This window comes from Dipodomys spectabilis, unplaced genomic scaffold (genome assembly GCF_019054845.1).
Source record: "Dipodomys spectabilis isolate Male_0828 unplaced genomic scaffold, ASM1905484v1 ptg000015l, whole genome shotgun sequence".
Taxonomy (NCBI): domain Eukaryota; kingdom Metazoa; phylum Chordata; class Mammalia; order Rodentia; family Heteromyidae; genus Dipodomys; species Dipodomys spectabilis.
Genome location: NW_024870692.1, coordinates 3,547,002 through 3,564,954, shown reverse-complemented (window position 1 = coordinate 3,564,954; position 17,953 = coordinate 3,547,002). Strand labels below are relative to the sequence as shown.

Below are 17,953 nucleotides of genomic sequence, written 5' to 3'. Positions count from 1 at the left end.
CCTTTCTCTGCTGGCCACTATCTTTGTCATGACTGCTGTTTCTGTGGGCAGAGAAACGCAGACAGGAGTGAACTGTAAGGGGTGCCGAGTGACTCTTGAGGAAACTCACTTTTGCCGCTTCTCAGATATAATAGCTTCCCTTTCCGCCTCCAGCGCTCTCACTTCCTCCCGGGGCCGCCGTCTCCGCCGGTCAGTCTTCATTAGGGCCTCTTGCCTCATTTGTTGCCTTTTATAGCTGCGCTGATAGGCAGTAATGAGCCGGCGCAGACGCGTAGTCAGGGTTGAAGTGGTAGGCCAGTAAAGTTGGCCTAACTCAGCACTACTCTCACTGTGCTTGCCTGGGGAAGTGGGAGAAATATTTTTGAAATGTGTCGCTGCAATTTTGCAATACACAGGATTTTCCAACAAAACAAGATGACTCATTAGCATCCAAATGACAGTGTGGGAAAGGGCATAGCAGTGCCCTAGTTTTAAAAATATACGTAAGGAATAAAAATATTTGTATGAAACTCAAAGACTTTTTAAAAAATTCTTTAGGGGAAAGAAAATTCATTTATCAGTTGTACATAAACATATTTTATGCATGAACTCTAAGGGTCTCTCCTATAAGGTACTTATAATAAGAATAATCTTGAACATAACAAGTAATCACATAATCTAATGATGTTACATTAGGTAGAGGGTCAATATGCTAAACAAATTGGCAATATTTCAAACAACAAATGCCTGTAAGGGAGGTGGGTATAACAGAACATCTTAAAGATGTTTAAAATTTTCATTAGTGTGAGTATAAAAAGACCTCGAAAGAGTTCTATCAAAGAAATTCAATGTAATAAAAACTCAACGCTAAGAATTAAGGTTATTCACAAGAGATGGATGAGTGAGACAGGAACCTTTTAAGACAACACTATCACATATGGAGGTACAAGGCCCCACCACAGGGTCCAGGTCTGTGGGCACACAATCTCTCTGCTCTAAGAGCTCCTCTGGCGCCTCACCTGGGGCATGAATCTCCATGGGCTCTTCCTTATCCTCTGGAGGAGAATTGGCAAATTCCTTGAGCAAAACCATAAACACATATTAATTTGAATTTCAATTTTCTGTATCTTTTTTCTTTTAAAGAAAAAAGCCATTATCTATAAAGGTTAACAAATCTTATAAAGACGCACTATATTTTAGTGTTGCTATAAAAGCCAACATACACAAGTTCTTACATCTATTTCATCCTTGAACGGTGTTCTGGTTGGTTTATATTCTGGGTCTTCATCTTCTCTATCAAATTCTCCACTGTGTTAAAAACAAAACAGAGTTTATATCACACTGGTAAGTGGAGTGGGTGGGAAAGAGTAAAAATTTGCCTAATACTACTTTTAATTCAGGGTTTGACATCAAAAGCAATGCTTATCAGTATTTACTACATACAGCCCTGGTGGATTGGGGATGGGATGACACTTGGAAAAGACAAACAAGTTTTAGACTTTTTTAGATAGTGTACTTTGTTCAAACAATCATTATGCTATACAAATAGAACATCCTGGTAAACACTGATTAAGTTCAAATGAAGCACAATATAGAGAGTAGTGCACTGTAAGAACTGAACCCTGCCAATAGATGTGATACTGACATGAAGTTTATTAAAATTTTAAAATGTCCTTCTTACCCATCACCGCCATCTGCTAGCATGTCTGTTCCTCTTTGCTCGGCAGCTATGGCCTTGGCATCGGGCATACCAACTCGTTCCAGAAAGCACAGTGCAGGGTCAGCTCTCATGGAATTGTACTTCTCATAGCCTGTGCCATGCCCAGCCGCCCACGGAGCACACACAAAGAAACAAAGAAAGGTCCATCACTGTAAAAGTCACAGCACTGCCACAAACACACAAGTTTGTTTTTCAGAAAAGATGATTGCCTTTGTAGAGCTAAACACACCTTATTTTAGTAGGATGTTGTCTAGAATTCTAGGAAAGTTTTTTGGGGGTCAAGGTACACTTCAGGGACAATACCAGAGTTACCAAAAATACAAATAGAACAATTGTAGGATGCCTGGGAGAATTTTCTGACCCTATTTTTCCCAAGATCTAATTTTGCTTGACATTTAAAAGGCTTCATAATGTTCCTTTATGACCTCTGCAGTGGCACTCCAAGTCTACCCTCATCCTTCCCGAACAGCTTCAGTCCTACTGGAACTCGCATGGCTGACTGAAAAATCCCCGTATACGTAAGGCCAGCGAACCTGTCTTATTAGGTTTAGGATGATGCATGTCAGTAAGATGACACTGTTCCCTCTATGGTTTTCAAACTGCAATTTGCTTTTTGACTGCCCAAGTTGACTAGATGGAAAATGGCAGATCCCAACAGTGCACTGCGGGAAAATGATTCTGAGGCAGCTCACAAAACACGGCTGCAAGTACATAGGCAGAACAGCACAATTCAATTAGGATGTGTACTACAACACACTGCTCCTAACTGCTGTAGAGCCGCAAGCCAAACTGTAATCATGAAAGGTTTTATAAGCCATCATTCTCCCCCTTAGTCAGGCTGGGCTGCTGAGAATACCTCCACGACCTCCAGAGGATTGGGATTATAATCAGGAATCGCTCACTGTATATATCATGCCAGTTCTGCATCCCCAGCCTTTCAAAGTTAACAAGGCTGCATCCCACTCGGGGGAGCGGCAAGTCCTCAGCACTGACATTTGTGAAATATTGCTTGGAACAAAGCCCAGGAGGCACTTGTACAGATTAATAGCAGAGGTTAAGCCCACCGTCCACTCTGACACCGGCTGGCAGAGTTAGTGAGGAAAGCCGGCTGGAAGCAAAGTTTAGGGAGAGCTATAGCACAACTTGACTATTACTGAAACAAATATGTTTTGGGTTCTATTTACAGCCAAGAAAGAAATGTTTTCTTCTCAAATACTCAACAAACATTCAAAAACAGCATCTGATATTTACAGTTCATATTAGATTTTTAGTACAGAAAAACGGTAGATGCCAAGAGTCCTTTGGAACTATTCTCATTAATATTATGACTTTGGAAAAGAGTATGCAAGGAGTTCTAAATAAAGACAAAGCCATACAGTTGAGATGCATTCAAACAGAAACATCACTTACCATGTTTGAACACTCCAATTAAGAGGGATTTATCTGCTTCCTTATCCCACCAATCTGTAGGAACTTCAGCATGGAAAGGTTCAGGGATCCAAACATCTGCTTCACTAGAAAGACAGTTGTTGAAACAATATGTAAAAGAAATACTAGTATTAAAAAGGTATTCTAATTCCCAGTAGTGAACACTGTAAATGAATTCCCATTCCCCCTTCCCCATAATAAATATCTAAGCATGGTGGGGAGGAGCCAGAAAGGTGAGAGAGAGGGCCCAGTTGGGCCACCTTCCACCATGGCTAGAAATGAACTTTATCATGTAGCATCCCATTTAAAGGCCACCTCAAAACACCAACGATCTAGATAATGCTTTTTTATATACGTGAACACAAACAGCCTTTTACTGATTCTCATCACATCCCCAAGCTTCGAGGACAAACATATGCATTCAAGATGCAAAGGAGGAGGTGGGCTACTAATAGGTTATGAGGTTTCTGAAACATAGCCATGATGTTTTCTGACTACCTAGATTACCTCAGGGAGGTACAGAACAAATGTGCATTCGCACCAACCTTGAGTCAGCACCCTCTAGGATCTTATCTGCTTGGTCTCCTATCACTTCTTGTCTTAGGTAGTACAGCATGCGGACACGCAGCAGGACCCTGGAGAGGAAGACAGAGGGGGGAAAAGTTCTTAACTTCAGGACTGTTTGCCAACAGTGGCTTTTGGCAGCTGCTGCTGTTCATCCATCATCCTGCCAAGGCTGATTAGCCATGCTGTATGGTAGGCTTGAAGCGTGACAGATGGTGGCACATAATCACCTCTGTGTGGTGCTTTCTGCTGGCTTCCAACAGGCCTGCCTGGCAACGGCTCACGCTGCAGAGAGAGGGCCTGAGCTCAGCCCAGCCCAGGCGCACTTCATTTAGTTCTACCTAGTGCAGCTTGTGAAGTTTAGACACGTACCCTACCACTGCCTCTGAAGTATTGAAGCAAGTTTGTAAACAACTGAGCAGATGGCTTTCAGTAACTGTTCTGCTTCATTATCTCATAAAATTTCCTCAGCTGCTGCCTTAATACCATTTTTGGAAGCACATCAGAAGTTGTAGGAATAAACGAGATATAAAATCTGGTTTTACTACCTTACAATAAACCCTCAATATGGAATGTCAGGTTTTTCAGATTATACAACTTTGCTTCCGATAAAGGAAGATGGTGGTGGGGTGGGTGAAGTGGGAGGTGGGCCCCTCACTCATCTCAGGGAATATTAAGCATTTCTACCCCCTTTCGTTTCTATTACCTAGGAATCTATGTTGTCACTTGGAAAATAGTAATAAAACATTACAAGGTTAAAATGTGTCCACCTCATTAACAGTCATTTCCAAGAAATCCAGCTTTTAAACCTATCTAGGAACCAGATTATCTAGGAATCAGATTTTCAATCCTGCTTGGATTTCCTCAATGACTAAACTATCATTCTTTCAATGGAATCCACCCAATCTATTCCCAAGGTCTCTATCTACTTTGAATCCAGCAGCCCCTGCTAAACAGCCACTGATGTGCACTCAGGGTTATAGCTGATGACTACCATTTTGGCGTGGGTCAATTATACCAGCACTATTTTCCTAGCCAAATAATCCCATCACTTTGTTGACACTTCACAACCAACGTTATTATGTTTATAACACGTACTCATCCCATCTTCACACAACTGTATTATAAAGTAGGACAAGTTATGATTCCCCTTTTACAAAAGTGGACACTATCCATAATGGAAGTTATAAATCTGAGGTCACAGGGTCTCACCTTGGAGTGTTAACCTGGTCTTTTAATTCCGTCTCATAATGTCTTTAGGACACAACTATAACAGAATGTCCTTAGAGGCTGTCCTGACCAGACATAAATAGAACAGATATTCTTCCACATGCTTTCTTTCCTCCCTATCCAAGTCTACTCATGGCCAACACAATCTCTAGATGGGTTCGATGTGAAAATGAAAATAATCATTTCAGAGAATACCTTTTTATTTTTTAAGTTTTTTTTCCTTTTGTTAACTCATGGGATTTAAATGTGACTGTGCCAAACTGAACCAACAAAGGAAAAGCAACACTTTGTTTTTCCTCTGGCTAGAGAAGAATTTGTAAGCCAACTCTAACGTCTAGAAGAAGCCCAGTGAGGGTAGTTCATCTACCCTCCACCTACGATGGATTCCTTCCTATTCTCAGAGAACTAGATACACAGGCAGGCAGCCAAATAATTCCTCTTCCTTTTGGCAGAAGACAACAGATTTCGGCTTTGGGAGCAGTTTCAGTTATATGGAGACTTTCATGAACTAACTGTGAATGTTGCATTTCTTCTCTAGGGAAAAATTCAAATCAATGCCACTGGCAAATAGAATGTCCCTTGGGGAATATACTATGTCAGCTAGCCACAGAGAGGAGAAAGGATGGCTAGGAGGCAGCCGCTGATCACAAGGTACTCTCTGTGAGGCAGGCAGATGTGACTGCTAAGGAACCCTCAGGCCTTATCCATATTCCTTCCACTATCCCATTAGTGACTGTTTTCTGGATCACCTCCCAGCCCAGTACCATGCAGGCACTCAATTGCTTTGTTTCTCACCACCTTAAGAGTTTCAGAGAAGTGGCTGTTCATTTTCTAGGATGTTCCTCAATTGTCTCATGTTCTACCTTAACATCAACACCTTCTAGCTTTAGATCTGATGTAATCTCAAGGCATGGTCATCTGAGAAAGGACAATGGGACCAACCATTCCATCTAAGAAATAAGCTGGAAGGCAAAAACTGTCTCCTAAAACTGAATGGAAAGGTAGCAGAACTCTAGTGGCTTCTCATACACTACCTAACTAGGAAAGACAGCGAATGGAAGTCTGTAACTCATAGTGCAACTTGAATGGAAAACTACCACCACCACCACACTAATATCCAAGAAAAGGACCTGTTGTTCCCACACTAAACCAGTTGACTTTTGTTTGAATCTGGAATTTAGAAAGCTACGGACCAAAGTTGACATAAACCACAATGACACAGAAGTTTCCTAACAGCTACAAGTGGGGTAGCATTTTAGGAAGAAGAATTATGCCACAACAATAATGAGTTTCTAAAACAACAAAGCGTTTGAAGGCATAGTTATAAAAACCCTTGAGAGCTTTATAAGAGCTCCTAGGAGGAGGTGTGATGAACAGAAAACCATGGTGACCAACAAGAGAGCTTCCCACATCTGTTCTATCCTATACTGGATGAAAGACCTTAGGTAAGTTACTCAGCTTGAGACTTGAGCTTTCCTTGTCCGTTATGAGGGGATAAAAAGAGTACTTCTGTGGACACAGTGATACTACTTGGGAGGCTGAGATAGGATGATCATTTGAGCCCAAGAATTTAAAGCCATCCTGGGCAATAGAGCAAAACATTGTTGGAAAGAAGAAGGGAAGGAAGGGAGGGAAGAAGGAAGGGTCTAGCTCACTAGCAGAATACTTATCTACCAACATACAACCCTGAGTTTCATCTCTAGCATTGACAAATAGATAAAATTTAAAATGAAATAAATAGCGCTTTTTATCTCAAACAGCTCAAATTGATAATCTATATAAAGCACTTGGCATGCTGCCCATATTGTGTGCTTAGGTTGTTGTCATAATGTTTTAAAAGCTAAACACATATTTATTTTTATCCTGCTTCATCCAACTGAGATCTTACTGCCAACCTCTATTTTACTCACAAGGAGAGTAAATCTGGGAGAAGCTGAGTAACTTTTGCAAGGTCACATCAAGCGGAGGCACGGTTGAGCTGTTCAGTAACATGGCTGTTTGTACTACTAATAACGAAAATGCATTTTGAAACTAAGAAAACAAATCAATGCATGTAGATGTTAGCTTAATATGTACATAGTTAATAAATTTAGCTTCAATCCTCAACTCTTTATGATTTCTGGAAATAAAGGTAAAAACATGATCCAGGCTCATGGGACCCAGAAATGTGCTATGATTAGAGTAAAAATACTATTTCCCCAACCCCTACCCTCTTCCACTGGAAGCAGGTGGTTAAAGGCAGAATCTTATAAAACTAACCATAATTCCCTGTCACATACTGGCTAAACATCAGTCATGTGCAATTTCCACAGCAGCATTATTCAGGATAGATGAAGAGGGATTAAAAAGTTTGACACAATGGAATAGTACTTAACTGTCAAAAGGAATCAAATTCGACAATATGTATGTACTTTAAAAACACTACGCTTAATGAAATAAGCTGGACACAGGAAGCTAAATACTGGGTGGTCCCACTTACAAGTTCCTTACAATGGACAAGTTAAGTAGGCTGGTGGTTGCCAGGGTCAGGGCCAGGGCACAGACAGGGAAGGACAAATTAATGATAACAGAGTCCTATGGGGAATGAATGATAAAGGTTTGGGAATAGATATTGGTGATGAATATTCAGTGTATGTGATTAATATCAAATGTGATTAATGCCATCAAATTGCTCACTTACAAATGGTTAAAAGTGTGCATATTACACAGTCTCACCACTTAAAAGATAATCACAGAAGTATGTACTCCTGTGACTTGGCAGTATCTATCTAGTTACATTCAGGGCTTCCAACTTGCTAGGGAGGCATTTTAACCACTTGAACCATGACTCCAGCCCTTTGTTGTTTAGTAATTTTTCAGGTAAGTCTTAGGTTTTTCCCAGGGCCAGCCTTGGACCTGGGCCTCTTGAGTGGCTGGGATGACAGGCACATACCACCACTCCTATATTGTTTCCCCTGGACTGGCGTGGAACCACAATCATCTTGAGCAGCTTGGATTACAAGTGTGAGCCATCATGTACAGCCTAATACTAGTCCTGGCCAAGGTTACACTTATATTGACCCCTACAGACATACTTGTTGCAATGGTGCTTCAGGTGCTTCTTGTAGCTGTCCTCTTGGAACAGGGTATCTGGGTTGCAGCTGGTCAGCCAGTCAGCATCTTGCACCACTGGCTGTGTACTCTGGGCTTTCACCTTTTTCCCCTTCCTTCCCCTTGGCACTGGGGCTGACAGACCTAGAAGAACCACTGTCATTATCACTGGAGCCTTTTATACTTTACATCACAGAGTCGAGGGGCAGATAACAAGAGGGATGGTAAGGGACAGGATAGGGACTTATAGGGTTCATTGTAGCGTCTCTTCATCAGAGCATACTGTCAGACTTTCCAGCAACTGTCTGAGACTCAAGTAACAAAGAGCCAGAAGTAGACCTACCAGAATGATTGACCAAGGCTCGAGTTTGTCCATCAGCCGTGGGTGTGATCAGATCCCAGATGAAGCTTTTGATGTTCTCATCTCCTTTGTAATGATTCAGACAGTACACAAGAATGGTTCTGCAGATAGTCTCTACATCTTGCTCAGTGAGTTGACGTTTGTAGCGTCCATGTGATAGGATGTCTGTCCACCGACCCCAGCTGGAAAGTAAATAGCCAGTATGGAGCCTCTAATTGTAGATATAGAGTTTACCTTAACAATCAGGTATCAATGATGAAACATTTGACTCAAAACTAGCAAGGTTTTATATCAGGTGACAAAAAAGCAATCCAGAGTGCAAGAGTTACATATATCTCACAGAGTGGGCCATAAGTTTCCTTCTAAGTGTAAGAGTTGGACGGATATTGCCCACATGACTAGGATGGCTTTCCTGGGCAGATGAAGTCTGGAAACTATATTCTGCTTCCTTCTGCTGAGGTTTACATGTTTTAGTGCTGACCAGCCACCTGACATAGAAGATGATGCAAAATATTTGTGATTACTCCAAATCAAAGATGCAATACCAAGAGTTCTGGCTCTGTCATCCTCCTTGAAGGGATTGCCCAAACTTGGTGGAGAACTGAAAAGCTTTGAAGAGTTTTCTTTTGCACTGGGAGTGACAGACATGAACAAGAACTCACAGGAAAGATGTTCAGTCAGTTCTTGGGTCCTCACATAGAAAGGGTGGGAGAAAGGACTATGAATAAAGGCAAAGACATAAATGCAGCTGACCCTGACCAGCCATTTCATGTCACAAGCTCAGGCTGTAGTGCTGTGCCATTTCAGCTTGGGCATGTCGAGTACAACCACACAATGAAGATAAGGGGAGGGGGACAGAGGAGCAGGAATGGAGCCACAAGGCCTCAAAAGGGCAGTGCTCATGGTGCACATAGTCCCTCACTGGTGACAATTGAGAGCTTAGCTTGGCAGGTCTTGGCCTCTCCTGAAGCAAGAAGCCAACCCTGCCTTTAACACCTTAGCCTGGTCTCTTCCTAATCCCAGGTGCTCTTATCTCCTGAGAGTTTCTTTCAATTCCTCAACCAAGGCTGGCCCTTACCTCTGAGTCTATGGACATCCTCCTCTCTCCTCTCCACAAAAGCTCCCTTATACACTGGCAGATTCTTTGCCTATCCAGCCATATACTACACATAATACTTCCTGTGGAATTTATTCTTTTACTTCTCCTAGACCCAGAAGTCAGAGGCTGACATAAAAGCTGTGTCTTGTAGGTGACATGAAAGATTCTATGATGTCCCACTAGCCGAGTACTTCTCTGTCCTTACTATCCTCACATCTGGCTATTTCTGCTTGCAGACCTGCCTGCCTTTCTGGTGTTAAGGGTATCTTAGCCCAGTGCTCAGCACATAGTACTTGTTCAATTCACAATGATGATTGTGGGAAAAAGGGAGGACTTGCCTGCAAGATGGTATGTTTTGAGCATCTTTCTTAGATTACAAATTACAATGCGTTCCCGTCTTAAGGTTTTCAACCTAAGGTTACCAGTCACTGGCTGAAGCAATGAAACAGGTGCAAAGAGCAAAAGGGATTCTGCCCACAGAGAGCAGGCAGGGGAGAATGTCCAGCTTGCACAAACAATAAGCAGTGTTGTCAGACGTTCTGAGACATAGGATGGACTTCGGCTGATTTTCGTGTATTCCACAAGTGTTACTCAGCACTCACTGTGTCCACTGGCACAGCTCCATGCACAGATGATACAAGAAAGAGCCCCATCCTCAAGAAACTGCTAAGTGGGAGTTCAGCAAGAGAAGCAGATGATTTAAAAATCATGAAACAAGGGGCTGGGAAGGTGGCTCAGTGGTGGAGTGCTTGCCTTGCATGCATGAGGCCCTGGGTTCGATTCCTCAGCACCACATAAGCAAAAAGAAAAAAGCTGGAAGTGGTGCTGTGGCTCAAGTGGTAGAGCGCTAGCCTTGAGCTGAAGAGCTGAGGGACAGCGCCCAGGACCAGAGTTCAGGCCCCACGGCCGGACCCCAAAAAAAAAAAAAAAATCATGAAACAACACTGTGTGTGCCACAGGAAGCACAGGCCAGGGGGTGAAGGTGAAGCCTGTGTAGGGCGAGCCCAGAGAGCAGATGTGAAGCTGATTGGTTCTGCGTGTTGGGAACTGTGTGTGTGTTAGGGAGGAGATGACATAGGCTTGGAAGTCAATAGAGACAAAGCATTCTCTCCAAACAGGCCTTAGACTGCCCATGAGAAAGAACAAAAAAGACAGACAAGGAAGGGCCAGCTAGAGAAGTCTGCGTGTCACACAAACACATTTGTCTCTGTTCGGCATTGATGGGGATCCTCTGGAAGAAAGTGTCACAGGCAGGACACCATCACATCAGCAGAAAGACTGCTTTGGTGGCAGTTGCTATTATTTTAATGGAATTTGCCTATGGTCCCACAATCTGTGAGAGAACTCTCATCTACTGATTCAGATATTTTCTAAACACTCTGCCATTCAAAGTACTGTGTGGAAAGCCACAGCAATTTAGAGATGAATTAGACACAGAGTCATCCTCTTGGAAGCCTGTAGACCAGCAGGAGAAATAATATCACAAAGTTCAAAGGACACTCGTGTTTCAGATGAGTTGAAAGAGTTTACTAAGAGATTATCTTTGGTAATATTTTTATTGCAGAAAAAGATCAGCTATATAAAAATAGCTGCAAAGTTTATGTCAAGGTAAAGTAGGGAAAATTTTTTGTTTGGAATTTGTTCCCAGTTAGTGATAATCTACAAGTAAACTTAGATCCACCACAGCTCCTTAGCATACCCAGTATGTCCACATGGTGACTTCTCCACATCCGGGAGAATTTGAATTTGCCTTCCTCTAACCAAAGGACCCCCAGGGTGCAGAGCTACCAGAAAATTATTTGCGTGGTAGTCACACAGATCCAAACAAACACACGATAAAATTCCACTTCACACGGTTAATTCCACCTTACCCATAGACCAGCAGATTCTTCTCTACTCGGAAACACTCGCTCCGGGCATAGCCCTGTGACTTATCCTGGGGACGCCGTGGCTTGACGCAAGGCTTTTCCTCAGAATCACTTTCCAAGTCTGAAAACTCCATTAGCTCGTCCTCTTTCACTGCACTGTATAGCCTGGTCTGCTTTCTTACTCGTGGAGTGTCAATAACCAGATTGTTCTAACAAAAGAACACATGCATGTGAAACTTCGGGAGGATGGCCTGAGTGTGTGAGACAGGTGACTGTCTAACAGAATTTGTCACTTACCCTCCCATTTAAGGCATCAATGTCCAATTCAGCCTTCTTTGCCCACTTTTGCCAGAAATTTGGATCATCCAAAGAAATATCTGTCCTATTTCCAGATGCAACAAAACTGGCCTAGAGGAGAAAAATTATGCATTATTTTAACACGTTTTTCTCAGAGTAAGAATGCAAAGTGACCCCTGTTTATATATCCACTCAGATCTGTGTACTTCTCCACTGGGCCATATGGAAGGGTGGACAAGAGTGAGATAAAAGATTGTTTCTCAGAAAGGTAACTGTTCAGAGATTAAAACAGACCAAGACACAGAGGTGAACACGGCAATATGATGATAGGTAACAGGTACATATAGATGCAAACAGTATACAGAGAAGGGGCCCCTAACTAAGTCAGGTAGGCCGCTGCTGGAAGCTGAGAAGGCTCCTCCGGAATATAATGCTTGCAGCATATTTTATAACACTCATAAAATAGAAAAGCACAGGGAAACACTCACTGCAGAGTATGTGCAAAGGCACAAGAGAAGAAAGGGGATTGCATTTTCAGGAAGAGCAGCCAAAGGGCAAGCTGGTAAAGGCAAAAGACAGGGCAAGCCGGGCCTTGCATGTGTGGTTAGTAGAGTCTGAACTCATCCTGAGGGAGTCATGAGCTATTTCAAAATAGAAGTCATCTCAAGGTGGACATGATCGGGTCCACAGTCACCTTAAGAGAGGTCATATGAAATGTCTTGGAGCAAAGAGACAGGCCACTGAAGTACTTTTTTTTTTTTTTTTTTGAAGTACTTCAGATTGAAAATAAGAGAATGTAAACATGAAGAAAAGGAAACAGCCTAGAATGACATTATTTAAAAGGAAAAATTCATGGAGATGAAACTTGGATAAGGTGTGAAAGGGGAGGAAGCCAGAAAAGCCTCAGGATCCAACTCTGGCACTTAATGTTGATAGTCAGGTCAACTGACAGGTCCAACTGAGGGTGTGTGTGCGTGCGTGCGTGCGTGCGTGTGTGTGCGTGTGTGTGTGTGTGTGTGTATACAGTGGAGAATGTGATGAGGAGCTTAGCCTTGTGAATAATGAATTTATAGTACTTATAGAGCAAGCAAAAAACCTGAAGAGAGGCTGAAAGATAGGAGGAAGGCAGCTTTGGGTACCAGAACCCAGGAAAGAGCTCTTGCAGACTGGAGCAGCCAGGACAACAAGATATTCACAGCACATACCATGAACAAAACTTACAAGCGCATAAACATCGGAAAAAAAAAAAAGCAAAAACTACAAAACTCATAAAAGAATATAAAGGAGTAAGTCCTTGTGTTCTTGGGCTAGAGAAAAAAAAAAAAAAAAACACTGAAAGCCCAAGGGATAAAACAAAAATGGTAGGGCAAATATCATTAAAGGTATATACTTTTTCTGTCTGATGGCACTGAGGCTTAACTATGACCTCGTGCTTGCCAGGCAAGTATTCTGCTACTTGAGCCATTCCCCAGTTCTTTTGTGATCACACACTGAAATCCTGGTACCTCCACTTCTACTTTCCTCATGGCTAGAATTAAAGATGTGCAGCACCATGCCCAGCTTATCTGTTGAAATGGAGATCTTGGAAACTTTTGCCTGGGTTGGCCCCAAACTGTGATCCTTCCCATCTCTATCTCCACAGCAGCAGAAACTATAAGTATGAGCCACCATTCCTGACCCTGTAATCATATTATCTAATAGAGGAAAAAAATCCCCAAGTTTCATAAAGAACCCTTAAACTCAATTAAAAAAAGACTAATAACTAAACAGGGATTTGAATAGGTATTTCTCCAGAGATGATATACATCTGGCCAACAAGTACATGAAAAGATGCTCAAATGCCATCAGTGAAATGCAAATAAAGCCAAGTGGTACTACTACACACTCACTGGATGGCTTGACTCAAAAGTCAGATAATAAAAAGTATGGTGAAGATATGGACAAAACCAAGCCCTAAATTACATGGCCAGTGGAGAGGGAATATAGTAGAATCACTTTAGAAAAGTCTGATAGCTTCTTAAAAAATTAAACATGAAAAAAGTTGCAAACTTAGCCTTCACCTAAGAAAAGAAAAAACATGTGCACACAAAACCCAGTATATATGAGTTCATAATAATCTTAGTCATAATAACCCAACAGGAGCCCAGATTTCATTACCAAGCAATGAATAGATAAATAATGCTCATTATCAACTGGTAAGGGTCTTATAGTATAGCCTTACAATGGAACATTGTTCAGCAATGAAAGGAAACAAATTAATGATACAATCTGTAAAGAACAAATGACTTATAAATCTATATTTCTCTATAGAAAGTACATCACTGGTTTCCAGGGACTGAAGTGAGGGAAGTACTGGAAGAAATATAAAGACTAATGGCTAATGAAACATGAAGGTCTATCTGGGTACATCCAGGTCTATCTAGGAACATTCTAAACTTAAAATTGTGCTGATGGTTGAAGAAGCCTATATGTAATATGAAAAGGTATTAAATTACATAAACAAGTGAGTAAGTTGTTGGTCCTGGGGCCTGAACATGGGCCTGGGCGCTGTCCCTCAGCTCTTAAGCTCAAGGGAAGCACTCTACCACTTCCAACTTTTTCCCCTTATGTGGTGCTGAGGAATCGAACCCAGGGCCTCATGCATGTAAGGCAAGTGCTCTACCACTGAGCCACCTTTCTAACCCCTGGTAAGTAAATTTTAATAAAGCGTTGAACATAAACATGTAGAATGGGCCTCAGTGTAGACAGCTGGAACAAAATGTAGAGCCTCTGAGAAGAGGCTCTCAGATGGAAGGTCAGGGATTCAGAGAGTGGTTCAGATTGGGGTGGGGGAAGTGGGAGCTGAAACAGGCAGTGGATACATCTGGAGTAGAATATGCTAGTGTGGATTAGTCATGAAAAAAAGAGTTATGGGGTTGTAGTAGAGGGGAAGACTTGAAAGATCAAAGACTTGAAGACAGGATAGGACTGACTTAATGATTCTTATAGGCTGTTTTAGGAATCAGGGTCTGAGGACAGAAGAGGATGATGACAGAAAACTATTTCAGAAGTAGAATAGATGGGGTGATCACAGGTGAAGGGTGGATGGATCACAGGTGAACCAGAGGTGCCTGACACACCTAAGAGAACCCAGTGTATAAACAATATATGGCCAAGGGCTCTCCTAGGAGTTAATAATTCAAAGCAAATGCTAGGCATGCATTTTGTGAGCAGCTTTCCAAGGTGATCTTCATGAACTCTACAATGGCTCTTCGAGAACTCTACCAAACTGTGTAGAAAACCCTAGTGTCAGGTGGGAGATGGGAGGGAGAAGTTGGAGATGAAAGGGATGGTAGGGGAAAAATAAAGGTGGGTGTAACAATGCTCGATAGTAAATGGACTCATTACTTTGCTCAAGGAACTGTAACCCCTCTGTACAGTATCTTTACAATAAAAAATGTATATTAAAAAAAAAAGAAAACCCTAGTGTCTTCAATGGACTCTCACCTTAGCAAATGTGGATCCCTTTCCTTCAGACTCAATGGTAATAGTATGAGTCCTCCGTAGGAGAATCTGGTCAATATCTTCTTCACAGAACTTAGATCCTTCATCCTCCTCATCCATGAGTGCACCATAAGCCCCCTTTCGTAGAAGATCCTCTATTTCTTTCTTGGAAAGCTGTTGTACCTGTTTTAGAGAAACCTTTTAAACATTCAACATAATTTAGAATTGAGAGACTACATTTTTCATTTTTTTTAGAGGACTGACATAAAACAAAGGAAAATACGACCAATATTCATAAACAGCTACAATGTCAGATGCTGCTTCATTTCCTATTAGCTATATAGAGGAAGAGCCATAATAAATGAATGGTTTGGACAAGCATCGTTTTACCCCATTAGTAGCATTTTCTCTTCCACTCATAGATTGCAGCACAGCTTTATCCAGACCAAGCTTCAAACTAGCCTTGTCAAACATTTCCCTTTCATAGGAATTTCTTGTAATCAGCCTGTAGATTTTCACAGATTTACTTTGTCCTATCCTATGACATCTAGCCTGAGCCTAAAAAAGAAAGAAAGAGAGAAAATTAATGGCTACTGCACGGAATTAATGATTGTGTCCCTTTTAAATCCCTATGTTCAAAGGCTGATCCCAGTGTGATGGGTGTAGAATTGGGGACTCTGGCAGTCTGTTACAGAGCTCAATCTGACAATTGCTCCCAAAGAAAGACAAGGCTTACCTGTCATTTATAAAACCTTAGGCTCAAATAATTACAGGCATTGTTTATAAAGGAACGAACAAACTAAGAGATTTCATCTTGTATTATTTACCCATGTTATTAATAAACTGATTGCTAGGTTATTTGCTCCAATTTACTGGTTTGATTGGGATTCTCTGTCATAGAATAAAAAAGGCATGAGGAAGATTTCCTTGTATGTTTTACCTGGAGATCATTTTGGGGGTTCCAGTCTGAATCAAAGATGATGCAGGTATCAGCAGCAGTAAGATTAATGCCTAAACCTCCTGCCCTTGTACATAGGAGGAAGACAAACCTATCAGAATCAGGTTTGGAGAATCTGTCAATAGCTGCCTGGCGGAGGTTCCCTCTTACTCGGCCATCAATCCTTTCATATGGGTACCTAAAAAAAGAGACACTAAGCAAGGAGGCCTGACAAACAGCTATAAGATGTTTGTTCCCTTTTTATTTTAAAGTTAACACTTCCCTTGGAAGGTATTAATAGAACAATATGATTAACAGAAATAATTTCAGATCAGTTTTTTTCTAAGTACTTCACACATTTGGCTGAATGCTCAAAGATTAAATTTTATTTTACTTCCTCTTCAGTAAAATAGTGAAACTGTAAAAAAATAGCTGACCCTTCCAATAAGATAACAAACAATTTAATTTAAAGTAAGAAGTCTTTTCCTCCATGAAATGATTGCAATGTGGAAAACTGCCCACAAAGGCATGTGCTGGCCTCACATATGTGGTCCTCACATAAAATAACTACATACAACTAAAAAAGGAGATGTGACATTTTTTTTTCTATTCCATGTCTGTTATTATAAATGTAACTTGTAGGTGAACCACTCAGAGCCTAAGCAGGGCCTTTTGCCCCCCCCCCCCCCCCCCCCGCCTCCCCGCTTCTTGTTTTGCTACTGTGCTATGGTGGCCTCACCGTCTCTGAATGAGGTAGTCTTCCAGAATGTCCAAGCAGCGCACCATCTGGGAAAAGATAAGCACCCTGTGGCCACCAGCCTTCAGTTTTGGCAACAGCTTGTCAATCAGCACTAGCTTGCCAGCAGCCTGGATCATTGCCTGGAGCTGAAAATCTGGAGACTCTGCATTGTGTGTTTCTTTAAACTCTTCCAAAATTTTCTCTTCAGCACCTGCAGAGATTGGACAGCATAATGTGAATACTGTAAAAGGTTTTTTTATTACTAAAAACAATGAATCTGCTTTCAAAACCCACTGCAAATTGTAGGAACCAAATGCTGCACTCTTGTTTATGGACAAGAATCTATCCACTAACTCAAAGTTGGGTCTACACAAAATCATGGCTGTATAAAATGGATCAAAGTTTTAAGCACCACACATTGAGCCAGTTAGGGAGAAAACTACATTTTCAACAAACAAATGTTTGTCGCCTCTAAAACTAAATTTCAACAACAGACTGTCAAGCCAGAAGTAGCAGAAACAAGCCAAGGGCCAGATACCTACGGAAAAATTGGAACCCAGCTTGCTAAAGAAATGAACTGTTTACTTGCTGAATATAAATACAAACAACAAAATCTGTCCTCAAACTCAGAATCAAGAGGAGTCAAGTCCTAACAATTAAAGTGCAAGGGAGGTAATTTGTGTATCAATATCATCAGAAGGGAGGTTCATTTTCTTTACAGTTTCTTTTTTTTTTGGGGGGGGGGTGGAACTCAAATACATATCTTTTCTTACAATCTTTAAATCTTCCATATGTACCCTTACCTAATAATTTTCTAAACTTCCATCTTGAATTATCCAACCGTTAAAAGCAAAAAATGAAAACAGTCTATTCCTCCTTTCCTCACAATTCCATGCGGATTTGTACTTGTTCAAGATTTGAGAGAAGCCTCTTACATTAGAGGGAAGACTCTAAAATGGAGCATTCCTAAAAAACAAAGCCCCTACACTTCCTCCCTACTGCCCAGGTGAGTTAACCGGAATGCTCGGACACTGGTCTCAGCACCTCGGTCTCCTGGGCTCAGGGCAGAGTAGTGCTCAGCCCTCCACCTTCCACTCTGTGGAGGACGTGCTTACCTGTCCTTTAGAAAACACAACAAACTCCTATACCTAATGGATC

The 17,953-nt window shown here is 41.6% G+C and overlaps 1 protein-coding gene across 3 annotated transcripts in view; it reads right to left on the bottom strand.

The window, feature by feature from the left end:
* Chd7 (chromodomain helicase DNA binding protein 7) overlaps nucleotides 1–17,953 on the bottom strand; it is a 214,988-nt gene that overhangs the window by 16,409 nt on the left and 180,626 nt on the right. For all 3 annotated transcript variants that reach the window (XM_042666031.1, XM_042666047.1, XM_042666039.1), the window contains exons 16-29: nucleotides 16,796–17,006; nucleotides 16,060–16,255; nucleotides 15,510–15,677; nucleotides 15,123–15,302; nucleotides 11,637–11,747; nucleotides 11,343–11,548; nucleotides 8,355–8,554; nucleotides 7,996–8,155; nucleotides 3,673–3,762; nucleotides 3,110–3,213; nucleotides 1,661–1,790; nucleotides 1,215–1,287; nucleotides 999–1,056; nucleotides 110–338 (exon numbers count right to left, since the gene is read on the bottom strand). In XM_042666031.1, coding sequence (XP_042521965.1) covers nucleotides 110–338; nucleotides 999–1,056; nucleotides 1,215–1,287; nucleotides 1,661–1,790; nucleotides 3,110–3,213; nucleotides 3,673–3,762; nucleotides 7,996–8,155; nucleotides 8,355–8,554; nucleotides 11,343–11,548; nucleotides 11,637–11,747; nucleotides 15,123–15,302; nucleotides 15,510–15,677; nucleotides 16,060–16,255; nucleotides 16,796–17,006 — 2,116 coding nt within the window. The remainder of the gene's footprint in view (nucleotides 1–109; nucleotides 339–998; nucleotides 1,057–1,214; nucleotides 1,288–1,660; nucleotides 1,791–3,109; nucleotides 3,214–3,672; nucleotides 3,763–7,995; nucleotides 8,156–8,354; nucleotides 8,555–11,342; nucleotides 11,549–11,636; nucleotides 11,748–15,122; nucleotides 15,303–15,509; nucleotides 15,678–16,059; nucleotides 16,256–16,795; nucleotides 17,007–17,953) is intronic.